Source organism: Poecilia latipinna, unplaced genomic scaffold, assembly GCF_001443285.1.
Source record: "Poecilia latipinna isolate Pla-1442-1.1 unplaced genomic scaffold, P_latipinna-1.0 Scaffold330, whole genome shotgun sequence".
Lineage (NCBI taxonomy): Eukaryota > Metazoa > Chordata > Actinopteri > Cyprinodontiformes > Poeciliidae > Poecilia > Poecilia latipinna.
This window is the reverse complement of record NW_015112946.1, coordinates 293,235-306,578: the sequence shown is the minus strand read 5'-3', so window position 1 is coordinate 306,578 and position 13,344 is coordinate 293,235. Positions and strand designations below refer to the sequence as shown.

The window sequence follows — 13,344 nt, the reverse complement described above, 5'->3', positions numbered from 1 at the left end:
AATAATCTTCAGTGTGAGATCAAATACACAAATAAAACCAGATTTTTTTTTATGCTTTTCACATTAACCAGCTGCAGTGGCTGTGGAAATGTTGCGCCTTGACATAAAACACCAAGTTATCGCACAGCACCATGTAATCTCAATGCCCTGCTTTAAATTATTGATTATCAACGGGCAACAGCTATGACCGAAAACTGATACCAACCAAATTCACTTGCATTACACAGGAGAAGGCTCGGTGATCAAAATACAAGGTTTCAAATAAGGGTATCTGATATGTGACACCGGACACATGCCGTCTATGTTATGGTAACAAGTGGCAAACACACCAGCAGCCCAGAGAAAAACACACCGATTCTTCAAAACAGAATACAGGCTTGATTTAGCTAGAGTATTTGTACATGTAAAAAAAAATAAAATAAAATAATAATTCATATGCAGAAACGTGTAAAATGTTACAATAAAAAAGCCATATTTACATAAATCTAGCTGTCATCCAGCTTTCCTAGGACATAGCATACGATCAGCAGTGGATAAAACTTTTCTAACCAGAGCCATTCTGTTTATAAAACCATTATTAACCTTCTCATCCCCTTGCTGTATTTTGTTTCTTCTTATCTTCACTCAGTGGCTTACTTCAAGGTGTCCTGGAGTGAAATCCTATTCAGGAAAGGAGCTGCGGCAGATGAGTCTGACACTGCTGCTGAATTATTGATTGATCTATTACATCACATACATTTAACAACCCAGAGGATCCACAGCTACACACACAGGTCGACAGACCCAAAAAAACCTCCACATCCGCACAGCCTAATTTTACAGCAAATCTTTCTATGCTTCAACTTTTCACCTTCTATTTTCCTGCAGAGCTCTGAGCAACTGTTCTTTGCTTTCATCTTTGCAAGAGTCCTGCAGAAAAGCTGCAAACTGCTGAAAGGAGGGAGTATGAGGCAGTGTAGTGGCCCTGTTCAATAATTACAGCAAATATAAGATCGATGGAGGTCAAATCATCTCGAATTTCAAGGCACTTGGTAATCTGGTTTGAAGATGCGTATCGGTGGAGCAAGCTAAATTTGATTTCAAACACAGCAAATGTGCGACGAACTGGGTGAGTGAAACCCAGAGCAGCGAGGAAGGGAAACCTGAAAATGGAAGACGGCAGGAACATTATCTAATAGAAGAACCGAGACGAGTATTAAAGGGATAAAAAGTCAAACATATAGGAACATTTTGCATGTGAATAATGATTTTTTTCTATTCTTCCCATCATCCCTTGCTCTGTGATCTCCTCCCCTCTCCATTACCCCTCCCTTCATACCCACAATGCTCTTGTCCTCGATACATAATGCAGAATATCTCATTCTTCCCCCTGCTGAGGCATTGTACATCCTGTAGCATAACTCAGTGTGTGTTTGAAACTGGGCTGAGCCTCTCTGCAGGCTCTCTGTGGTTAGAGTACAATAACATTAATCAACCATTACAGTGGCTCACAAAGCCCTGGATAGCTCATCTTGCTTTTATTTCCAACAATACACGATCAAATGAAGCAGGTGACACCCAGGGATACTGACCAATATGTCTAAAGATAACACATATGGAGCGAAGCAGACTCGTCTAATATAAACACACACTAAAATACATCATCCAACTACAGTTTATACTGACCAGTGATGCGCGCCGAAGTCTGCGGCTCATGGGTTTGTCAAAAGGCGGGCTGTTCATGGCAAACTTCTCCAAGTAGCCCTCTGGCAGTCGGATATCAGCAGGGAGAGACAACCGCTTGTTTATGTCCTGAGAAAGAAAATAAGAAAGGAATGCTAGATGCGTGCATTTAGATTGAAAAGGTTAACTTAGATTTTTAATTTTACATGAATTCAACTCTACTTTGAGGCATCATTAAAGCGTTTGCCATCCAAACAGCAAGAAATCACAGGATCTGATGTAGCCCAGAGCAGCATTGATTACCTGTAAATGACTCTGGCTGGTTAACAGTCCTGCCTCTGGACGACTGACAGAAAATATTTAGTGTATTATGTAACCATATTAAGACAAAGGAGATGATGCACACTTGTGCTTTTCAAATCCATCAAGTTTTTTTTTTTTTTAACAAAAACCCAGAAGACAATTTCTAATTGCAAACTTTAGATCAGAAATCTGTCCTGCTACTTTTAGATGTGTGTCTGTCTGAACATACCTTAATTAAAATATTAGCTTATTAGCAGGTCTCTGTACAACTTGACTAGATGTGCTGTTCAACAATTTGATTTAGGTGTATTGGACCAGAAAAAAAAATCTAAAAGTTACAGTACTGCACATCTCAAGTGATGGAGTTTCAAATACTGGGTATCTTCTAAAAGTAAAAAAAAAAAAAACATAAAAAAAGGGCTGAAGAAAGCCTACAATTCAGAACAATAAATAAAATTGTGATAAAACACTGATCAGACCTTTATTGGCCAATCATGATTTTCAGTTTTCTTTTAGTATAACCTGCAGATTACACTTTTGGACTATTCAGATATTTTTCTTTTCCCACAAGGGATATAAAGTATGAAAGAAGAAAAAAATGCTGCAGGTGATGAGTTAATACTTGCAACCCAACAGAGAGTTAAAAAATTACAATATCTGATCTTGAGTAACCTCAAAAAAGTGCATTAAAGCTGAGATGCATTTATAAACCAATAATAGTACCAGTTATCAGTTTTTAAGTTTCCTTTCTTTATTCCTTTATGCCTATCAAGAAAAAGTTTAACAATTTTGATCTCAGATCGATAATTTGTTTTGTTGTTGTTTAACAAATAGTAATCACTGCAGCACCTAACAACTTGAATATTTTAGCTAAAGGTAAATTATATTGTTGTATATTGTAATTAAATTTAGATGATAACATTTTTTAACCTAGTCTTTAGTTACAAAGCAGGTCACCATAGAAATGCTTTTGAATAGTTCTTGCATGCTGCTTACTCTAAAACGACTGAAACAACTTGTCATTCCCTACAATAAATTGCCTGTTATGTGTTATCCATGTAAAACATATTCACCAGTGCCAGTCACAATTTGTTTCCATGGCACCTGCAGCTGATTGGCCAAGCCCCAACACCCCCACAGTGTGACTTCTTGATGTGAGCGTTCAAAATAATCTGTGTAAATTTACATGAGAACATTGGCTTCAGGCTACATGAGGGTTTGTGTATCTTTTGGGATAAAATATTAATAATAATAGATGAATTTCAGTGCTGGTAGAAGTTTTATCTGAGCTGAAGTTGCATCAACCAGATTAACAGCAGGCATCTCAACAACACAGACGCATAACAAACATGTAATGGCGTGTCTGATGCTTTAGCAAATGGTTAATAATTTCAAGCAAAAAAAACAAGAAAAAAGAGATGGTAAATATGCTTTTGAACTTCAACAAACATTTGAATGAAAAACAGGAATAGAAAGATATTGCAATGTCTTTAATAATAAGAGAAGCCTTCATTCATGTGCCCTGTTTGAGGGGCAAAAATGGTATGAGTCACAAGTTCACAAAGGCACTGGGACGCATACACACTCACTCACTACTACAGATTCAATAAATCCCCCCACACCCACACACACAAATACACACGTGCATTCCCCATACTCACAATGCAGATCAGCTCTAGTAGCTCCCTCATTGTCCTCACATGTGTTTTTCAATGCACTTACACACACATGCGCTTTCAACAATGTATATATCTGTGACCTGATACATGACTGCACACACAGTGAGGGAGAGCGAGGGAGAGAGAGAGAAAGAGAGAGAGAGTGGGCTGGCACTGTGGTGGTGTGCCATCCACATGCTCAAAAAGAAGGAGGAGGGGAAGGAGGAGCAGAGGAATGGACAGATTCCTGAGGGGGAAAAGGCAAATGGGGGGAAGGGGTGAATAAAGGAGGGGTGATGAATATGGAGAGAAAGCACTGCTTTTATCGTTCTTTGCCCTTCATTTCTCCATCAGGGTACTTTAGCATCCTCAGATGCATAACCATACCTCTGCCTGTCTTCCTTATAGCAAGAAATATTTCACCCCAGCATGTTTTGCTCCCACACTATTCCCCCCCTCTCCATCGTCTTCCTGCCTCTCCACGTGGTAAACATGCTCTAAATTAGTCCTTTCCACTGCTCACATCAGTCAGAAACTGGGCACCCAGAGGCATTTCCAGTAATACTGCTGTGCTCATCAGTCTGCAGCTCCTTCGTAAAGATGCAGACTGACTGAGGCTTGAGGGAAGTGTTACATTCAAAACAAGGTTCTGAACAGAAACCTTAGCTGAGTGCAGTTAGCACAGGTACAGTTACATACATGCAATGATAAATGGAAAACCTGTTTCCGAGATGTGTCTTTGCTCGGAGTGCACACCAACAGTGGACAGAAAAGTTGTAAATTATGCTGGTTTCGTTTTCATAATTTAATGAAACCAATTAATAAGTCATTTTGTCAACGCCATTGGCATCTGTGAGATACACACAAGGTGCCTTGTGAGATTTGCTCCTCCTGCAGCAGCTGCAACGGTGTTAAATGTCAACAGCGAATGCTGCAAATACTCTGCAGTTTACTGGTGATAAAACCAACAGGCTTCTCTGATAATTCAGCTGTAAGAGTGTGGTGTAAAGACTTAAGACCCTACACCACTTAAATTGGCTGGAGAAATTAATCTGAGGACTTTTACTGGTGACAGAAGCCTAAAAAATCTGGAAAGCTAATGGTACAAACTTGTACTAACAACAACACTTTTCGATGCTGAAGTTTTTATTGAAGGCAGAAGGCTCAGTTTGTTAATTTCTGTAAAACGTGATGTGGGTAACAACTAAAAGAATAAGCATCGGACAGTAATATTAGACAATACTTATTAGTCTAAATAGTAAATTAATAACTTGCTCAAAATGTAATCACATTTTTGAGCCAATATTGTAATAACAAATTATCAATATTGTAATAAGTTATGAAGTAGTGGGTGTAACATAAAAATAATCTTTAAAAATTGTAAAGTGGAGTTTTAGGTTATTATACACAATTAGGACTGCATGTTTTACATATAGTGGTTTTCTAAGTTCTTGTTTTACAAATACAGTGATCTGCCGTCTCCAGGAAAAACACAAAAAGGTTGCTGCTTACAGTTACTGATTCTAACCACTTTAATCCCAACATACTAATCCTACATTTATGTCAGATAAAGACTATTCAAAATGTCAACTTTGTCACACATTTGTCTTTGTTTTAAAAATAGAAAAAAAACAGTTTTACCCTGTCTGGTTTTCAACACAGTGTGATGTTGTCTCTGCTCTAATTATGTCAATGATTAACGACTACTCATAGCAAAGAGATATTAAAAACATTATAAGAGTTGGATAAAAAAAGAAATTATTGGCCGAATAGAGCTTTAAAAAAACCTAAGATAAGAAGTAATCTACAAAACTCTGATCCGACTATTTTTCCTCTCTTTTCATTCTTACTTATTAGCTCATCACTTCCTTTTGATCACTGTTTTATAAAAAAAAAAAAAAAAAAAAGCTGTTGACACTAAAACTGCTGGGTTAGGTTTAAGGACCAAACCTACCAGAAATTTCTGCCACCTAAATAAGACCACTCTGGATCCCAATATAACAGTACCAAACCCAGTACTGTTTAGATTTATAAGTGTGCCCAATCTGTCAAGATAGCTCTACAATCTGATACCCCTTAAAGTTCTGGTACAGAGTGAAATGGATGGTGGTGGAGAGAAGATCTCACCACAGCTTCTGGTGTCAAATCTCAAATGATTAATATTTCCAGGTGTTCTCTCCTCAGAGGAGTCTGTCAGGTATAAAAGCCTTAGTGTATTTGTGCCTCTGAGCTTCATGCACCTCATTAGATATGCGCCGATGATGATTGTTCCTCATGCGAACCCTCACTGGACTCTGAACCTCGTCAGAGGATGTCCCAGACGCTTGATCACTTTCACCATCTGAACCCATCTTCACATTTTCATGGACGATACCTGCAACACACACAAACACAGGCAAAGTCACTCTTTGGTTCAGGAACAAACAAAACACACTTGAAATAGATTTTGTAAACTTATACAGACTTATTTATTGATTTGCTAATTAAAACAAGCCATTGTCCTATATAGTTGTAATGATCCAGTGTCTTACAAAATTATTCCTTTCTAATGCTTTGTGTTTTTCACATTACAAATGCAAACTTTAATGTACTTTATTGGGATTTTATGTAACACTAAGTGACATATTATTTGTCAATGTCCCCCCTGGGGATTAATAAAGTATCCATTCATCCATTCATTAAGTCATTGTGATGACATACAGGGTATTCAAATCTAAATCAAACAGATGCAACACTTTGCACATTTTTATTTTGAAAATCATTTTTTTTTTTCCTTGGTCAATAACAAAGTAGGTGATTGACCTACTTTGTGTTGGTCAATCATATCAAAGTCCTAAAAAATACTTTCAGGTGTGTCACTGAAACACAACAGAGTGTGAAAAGGTTCCTGGGGTATGCATACTTTAACAAGGCTCCGAATCCTTGTCAGATTCCCTGTTCAATGAAAGCCAAAGACAGATCTCCAGATGATTGATGGCACCACCAGTAATAGGAAGGGGTGTAAGCCAAGTGTGTGTAAAATGGCACTCATAAGGTGAGGAGGTCAGAGATCAATGTAACTGCATGGAACAGGAGGTTTCCCATCTCTGCTTGCCACCCCCAACACCTTCATCTGGCCTAGAATCCATCTGATTAATGAGTCATGGAGCAGCTGACAAGACCGCCTCCATCATGTTGGTGTGTTTGTGAGGTAAAAGTGGGGGAAGGGACAAAGCGGTTTCAACTTGCTGTCACAGAGACTCTGGGTCATGAACAGCACATAACACACGTGTTTGAACCTCGGTGCTTGTGTTCACGTTTTCACCGAGTTTATTCAAAGAAAGGGAAAGCATTTAAAAGTAATCTGCCATAAACTGCAGTGTTTACACTTGATACAGCCAGTCAGCTTGAGATAAGACATTCAGTCAGAGATTAGGAGGTTACAGGGAGAGTGAACATGGAGGAGAGAAATGATTAGAAAGGAAGAAAGATAACTTCCTTGACTGACTGTGACACATCAGCCATGGGATTTAAAAACTCTGGGCCAGAAAAGTGAGACTACTTGTTTTAGTATGCTGGGCTGTCAGCTGCAGACCAGCTAAGGCTTATTCTGGGTAATTCGTTTGCATCTGTTCCTGTAATAAGGATATGAGAAAGACAGGCTGCAAACTTTGTCATAGAGTTTGAGGATGGAAAATAGAACAAAGCCAAAACAAGAACAGCAAATAATATCTACTGTTTTTTTTTTTTAATTAAATTTTTGTCACTGCATATTATGGCTTTATATACATCTCTCCAGCAATAATTTAATTAAGCTAATATAGACCGTAAATTAGATCCTTTATTCTTATTGTTTTCTATTTGTACGGCTTGAGAATATTCTCAACTCTATCTGATGTCACCAGAAACATCTGGTCACACTTTTTATATCCTGATACTAAGCATGCCACCTGCCCGGATATGCAAACTAATATAGACTTATACAAACTGGGCTATTAATTTCAATAATTCTGAGATATACTAATTATGGGTTTTATATAATTTTATATAATAATATCATAAATTGTCTTTTATTACAATTTATATCTGAAGGATGGATTTGTTTCTCCCAAATAAATTTTTGGAAAACTAAAAACTCAACTAAAAATTGTTTTAGAATGACAGAAATCTCCCATTACACCATTGTGTGGTAAAAACACAGAAAGCGCTATGCTGTAGAGTCTTATCTGGTCATAGCATGTCCCTATACTAATAGTATCACCTCCTTTATCCACCTTTTCTGTAAGTTGTGTGCAGTAAGGAAGAACCTGAAACCCTCTGTACCTTTGACCCTTTGTTAAAACAGGAAGAAGTCATCTAATTTAAAAGTGTCTTGGCTGCAAAAACAACAGACAGTTAAGGGTTGGTTGGCATTATATTTATCTGGGTGGAAAAAAGGTTGGCAACAATCTGGAAGTATCTGTGTGTGTAGCTTTAAAATGAACAACTGACTGCAAGACTGGCAAAAAAGTAGAAAAACTGGCTAATTAATTATTAAAGATCTCTGGTCAGGCTATAAACCTTATACTAATAAAAGAAAAATAACAGAAAAACTAACACTCTAATTTACTTTACCTCTAAAATCCAATTTATCTGATACTATTTCCATATAGTTAATTTTAAAAAGAGAATGGCTGCTAACACACTCACTTGTGTGCTATTGTTACCAAGTTTAATACTTTGATATCTAGCTTGTTAAAGCTTTAAAAATTGTTAAAGAACTAAATATTGTACTGACACAGTTATCTGAAAGCAGTAGTAATAGTTGTAGTATGTTGTGTTCTTAAATTAAATCAATCAGGTTATATAATAAGTTAAGGTTATTTTGTAAGACTTTTCTTTAAAACATCTAAAATATTATAAGGAGAGTGCAAGGAAATTATTTTAGCATTTATTATGTTAAATGCCTATAAGTTGACAAAAAGGAAAACATGACAAATAGTCAGTTTGTGTTCAAAGATGTAATCACATCACACTCGTGATGTAAGAATACAGGTATTAACAGTAATGAAGGTCAGACCACGGAGCAGCCAGTTGTCACATAATCAAGAATTAACTTTCACAACCCAGATGGTGAAACCTTAAACTGGAGGTAACTGATACCAGAGTCAAGGGAAACTGATCCTGGGCATCTACAAATGAACAGAAGCTGACACAATTCCACAAGGTTGTGACAAGTGAGCATCGAAGTACTACAAGTGTGACACAGAAAGCCCTTTTAGACGGCCCGGATCTTGCTTGTTTGCAAATACAGTCAAGTAGATGAGGGTGAATGAGATAAGAGGACATGTGGTGGGAGGAAATTTCCATCACTATGCAAAACAAACCCAACAATCAGCCCAGGTCATTTCACATTCAGTACAAAGCACAAATGTCTCACACTTCTTGTTCCACCAAGTATCTTTCTAACATCTCCTCCAGCTCTCCTTTTTCCTGTTCCTCTGAAGACAAAGAGCAGACAGTAAATGTCACAAGTTACCCCTGCGTCCCTGCTTGTAGACCGGTTGGCCTAGTTAGGGTTGCTGACTAAATGCTGCAAGACTGAGCGGGATACTTTCAGGACAACCTCACCCAGCTCTGCATGTGCTCCAGGAAGCTGGAATTCTATATAGAGCACACACAAAAAAAAATACTTCAAAAGGAAGATGCAAAAACCAGTGAGGAGTAGCCTCTCAAACTGTGAAGAAAGTCCGAGATTTACTTCAAAGACTAAAGGAAATCTTTAGATTTCCTGTTATGAGCCTGCTAACCCTCCTCTGTTTAACTCAGTATTTTTACTTACTGCTCTTACAAGATAAACTATACCAAACTTTTAAAAGAGAGCTCTTTCTTTTCGGTATCCCTTGGGACCAGGTTGCCAGGGGGTAAACCATAGCAATTTTATGTTTGTGCAGCCTTGCAAGTAAATCCAGTGTTTTTACCAATATTTGAAAGATGCATACAGTTCCAATACATTTTCGGATGTTGCCTTGGACTGATGGATATTCAGGATCAGGGTGCAGATGAGCTGCTGGGTGAAGGTAGACTTACCAATCCGGTTTCCTGGTGGGCGGCACGAATCCAGCATTCGAAGCATACGGAACGGCGACAACCTCAGAGGGGCGTCTCTCTCCCCCATCCTCATCCCCTCTCCCACTCTAGCCTCTCCCACCTTGGAGTCTCCCACCCTGGGAGCAGGTCCAGAACACCCTTGGGTATTGTCTGACATATCCGTTCTTGAAGAAGACTCACGGCACTAACATTTGAATATCTTCAAATGTTCAGAAAAGCATTTCACGCAGTACAAAAACTAAATCCAGGCCCTCTCAAGGAACTGAGGTCACTTCAGATGAGGTTTTAGTCAATAAATCCAGGCAAGAGTCTTGTTTTAGAAGCTGTGGACAATTAAAGGTCCAGGCTTTCCGTCTGACAAAAATCCAGTCTACTGTATTGCCACAGGAACTCCACGCAGAGGTCTTAAGATTGTGAGGACAGTGCAGGCGCACTAATCACAGCAACAACTCCCTTAGCTGCAACTCCACTTCAACATCCTGTCTCCCTTTCAGGGTGTTTTTCTGTAGACTCACTCTCCGTTCACTTCTCTTGCTTTCTCTCCTCTTTCTCTCTGCAGTCACACTCCTCCTGCTGACTAAGGAAGGTCAAACAGCGTGCAGGTAGGTAAAACGCTGCAGAGATTGCCCAGTGCATGCGATGTCTCAGAATAACAGGTGCTCTGTCTTCATTTGTATCTTCATGACACAAGCAAGCAAACACGTGCAGAGATTCACAACACATTCATCTTACCCCTGCCAGGGAAGACAACAGTTTCATCTGTCACATGCTCAACTATCTGACCTCATCGGCTACCAGATCTTCTGTATCCGTTAGTACTTTTCTTTTCACGTGACGTCCCGATTCCTCTTGTCCTTGTTTTTTTTCTCTCTCTCTCTCTTGTTGTGTCAGATGTTTTTTCTCATGTCCTCTGCGGTCCCACTGTTGTTCTGCACACCACTCTATCCAGGCTGTTATGCTGCTCCCTTCCACTTCCCTCTCTCGATCACTCCCTCCTTGCCTGTGGCGCTCCTATCAGTGCTTCAGTCCTCTCCCTGCCTCCCTTCACCTTGCCATTACTCCCCTCCCTCTCATGTGATAGCAGTCGCTTTCTCTCCGCCTCCTCTTGTTACCATCTCTCCCTCGCTCGCGCCGAGATCGGCGATGGTATTGAAGATCGGTGCTGTCTTTCGAGTCATGAGCTGATGACAACGTTTTCTGCATGATCAGCCTCTTTCTCAATCCCATCCCAGTTCCCCTCCTCTCTCTCATGTTCACTGGCTCTCTACTCTCTGGCTCCTTGCTCTTATCACTCTCTATGGATAAAATTAAACCCTGAGGCTTTTTGATAGATGCCTCTGGCATCTTAGCAGCTTTTCCACTTTTTCTCTCTGTCCTTCCACATGGGCGTGACACAGCGCAGTGTTTTGGGACCAAGTATCACAGCTCATCTCTCTAACATGTCTTACCTCACATGCAGAAAATGTTCCCACCTAAAAAGACATATCACCTACGTTGACTGTTTGACTCTAGCTTACAGATAACTGAATTCTAGGGCTGCACATTATCAGGAAAATCTGTAATACTACTGCTGAATACAAAGACAATAGACAATTTTGGCAAGTAAATATGCATTAAGGTTTGTCAAGGGCATAGAAAGTCCTTACAACACAACTGATACACCACTGGCATACAGAATGTCCATGCTTGAGATATAACATTAGACGAAATATTGAATAGAAGCAGTGCTTTGAGATCCCAATATTGCAAACACTGAAAATGTGATTGCAGCTTAGCTTTGTGTGCAGTACTATACAAATACAGCATTAAATAGAAGTATGAAAATGCATCAGTCAAGGCAACTTTAAGTGATTAGCATTGGAGTTGAGTAACCAGAAGCCAAACTACAGGTTGTTGTTGTATTGTTTATAATTTTGTCAGACACATAGACAACAAGTGAGTTCTGTGGCCTCATTTGTGCAATCAGCTTATAAATTTAATTTGTTTAAATTAAAAAACAGTATTTATAAGCTGTGCACATTATTTTATCTAGCAAGTCTATGCTTCTCTAACCCCTTATTATTATTCTTTCAATGATATTCATAGTGAACATTGTCTTTGTCTGTGTTCAGGAAACAATTCATATGAGGGATCGATGTTCGTTAAATCTTGACAAGTTACAAACCAAAAATAAGTTCATAAAACTTTGTTTTTTCCTTTACTGAAAACGCGCTAAAATATGTGACAACCTCAATTATCATCAACCTGTCCTAAAAGAAAGACAAAACATACAGGGGCTGGTGCAGAGAAAGGATCAGCCAGAGCAAGGCATGAGTGTACTGACAAACATGATACATTTTTACTGAGCAAAGGTCTCTGTACCAAATAAAGCTGTAAAAGTTTTACAAGCAAGTTTTGCTTATATAAACCAATTAGGATCTGAAAACTGCAAACGTTATCTGTTATCCAGTTCATGCTTAAAGGACTTTGAATGAATTTGCAGCACAAACTCAAAGTAACCAGTGTTTTCCTCAGCTTTATGGAGCACACCTCTCTGCTTGCCCCACTGCGTGCATTTCCTGTTGTTTAACATCTTTGTGTAAGAAGTGTGAGAATCAATTTCTTAATGAAAACAATTATTGATGCAAAATTGACTAAATAGAATGTAACTGAGCTTTTCTCACTGAAAATAGTTTTGATATGTTTTCTTTGTCAAAACAAATTAAATGTTTGATTTAGAAGGTCTTTCTGAAGGAAGTGCTTCATTTTCAGTGATTGTCAAGTGTGTGTGGATTGTGGGCAAAGTATAAAACTTATACTTACACAGGGGTCTACCATTAAGTTGGCTGTGAGGCGAGTGTTTATACATTTATCTATTTTGGGAGTAGGGATCAAAACAACAGCTTCACACCTAAGGAAAGGATCTCACTAAACTTTGCAGGTGTGTAATTGAGTCTTTAAAGGTAGACGTTAAAGACGGATGTGGTTTGGCCCGTCGGTGCAGAGAGCTTCTGTAATAATAAGTGTTGATGACTAAATACTCATGGGTGCCAGGTTGACGGCGGTAATCTCCTCTTTTTCAGATTGTCATGCATATTTCCCTCCAGGTTTTCTTTGCAAGAAGGATCCTCGGTACAGCAGAAGATAACGCCTTAAAGAAGTATTTAGACAAAGTGGGACGTCTTGGATGGATACTTCATCTAAATGTCAACAAGATAAAGTCATAAAAGGCCATCTTTCCTCATAATAATTAACACTATAAAGAGCTGATCCACAAGCTGGTGATAGATAAAGCCTCACATCCTCCTTCCCGTCGGTTTTCAGGCTGTCTTGTAAACATTAACTAAGAAAACACTCTCATTCAGAGGCTCCCACACCCTACTTGTCAATAATGATAAACCTAATAGCCATCCATTCACGGCTGATGTCGGTTTGTTTATTGTAAATACATTGGCTAATTCAAGTATTTCCTAAAATAACAGACAAATAAGATTTTAAAAATGTCTGCGTGTGGAGGGGAGACTAAAAAGTATTTGTAAGACATGTAAGCATTTTGGTGTTTGCTTTTTCGAAAATCTGCACGCCGTGTTTCAGTAGTCACACTGTTTCTTAGACTAGAACTCGGGTCGCTTACAATGAGCTGCAAATAAAGTGATGGCTTCCAAAGATGAAT

General features: G+C 38.8%; 1 protein-coding gene across 7 annotated transcripts in view; it reads right to left on the bottom strand.

Moving 5' to 3' along the window:
• LOC106949196 (cyclin-dependent kinase 17-like) overlaps positions 1-13,344 on the bottom strand; it is a 52,025-nt gene that overhangs the window by 16,875 nt on the left and 21,806 nt on the right. For 6 of the 7 annotated variants that reach the window (XM_015035310.1, XM_015035312.1, XM_015035311.1 and 3 more), the window contains 2 exons: positions 5,864-5,997; positions 1,666-1,791 (listed from right to left, as the gene is read on the bottom strand). In XM_015035310.1, coding sequence (XP_014890796.1) covers positions 1,666-1,791; positions 5,864-5,997 — 260 coding nt within the window. Of the gene's footprint in view, positions 1-1,665; positions 1,792-5,863; positions 5,998-9,671; positions 10,734-13,344 lie in introns of those variants that run through there. The other variant, XM_015035315.1, reaches the window with a different exon arrangement.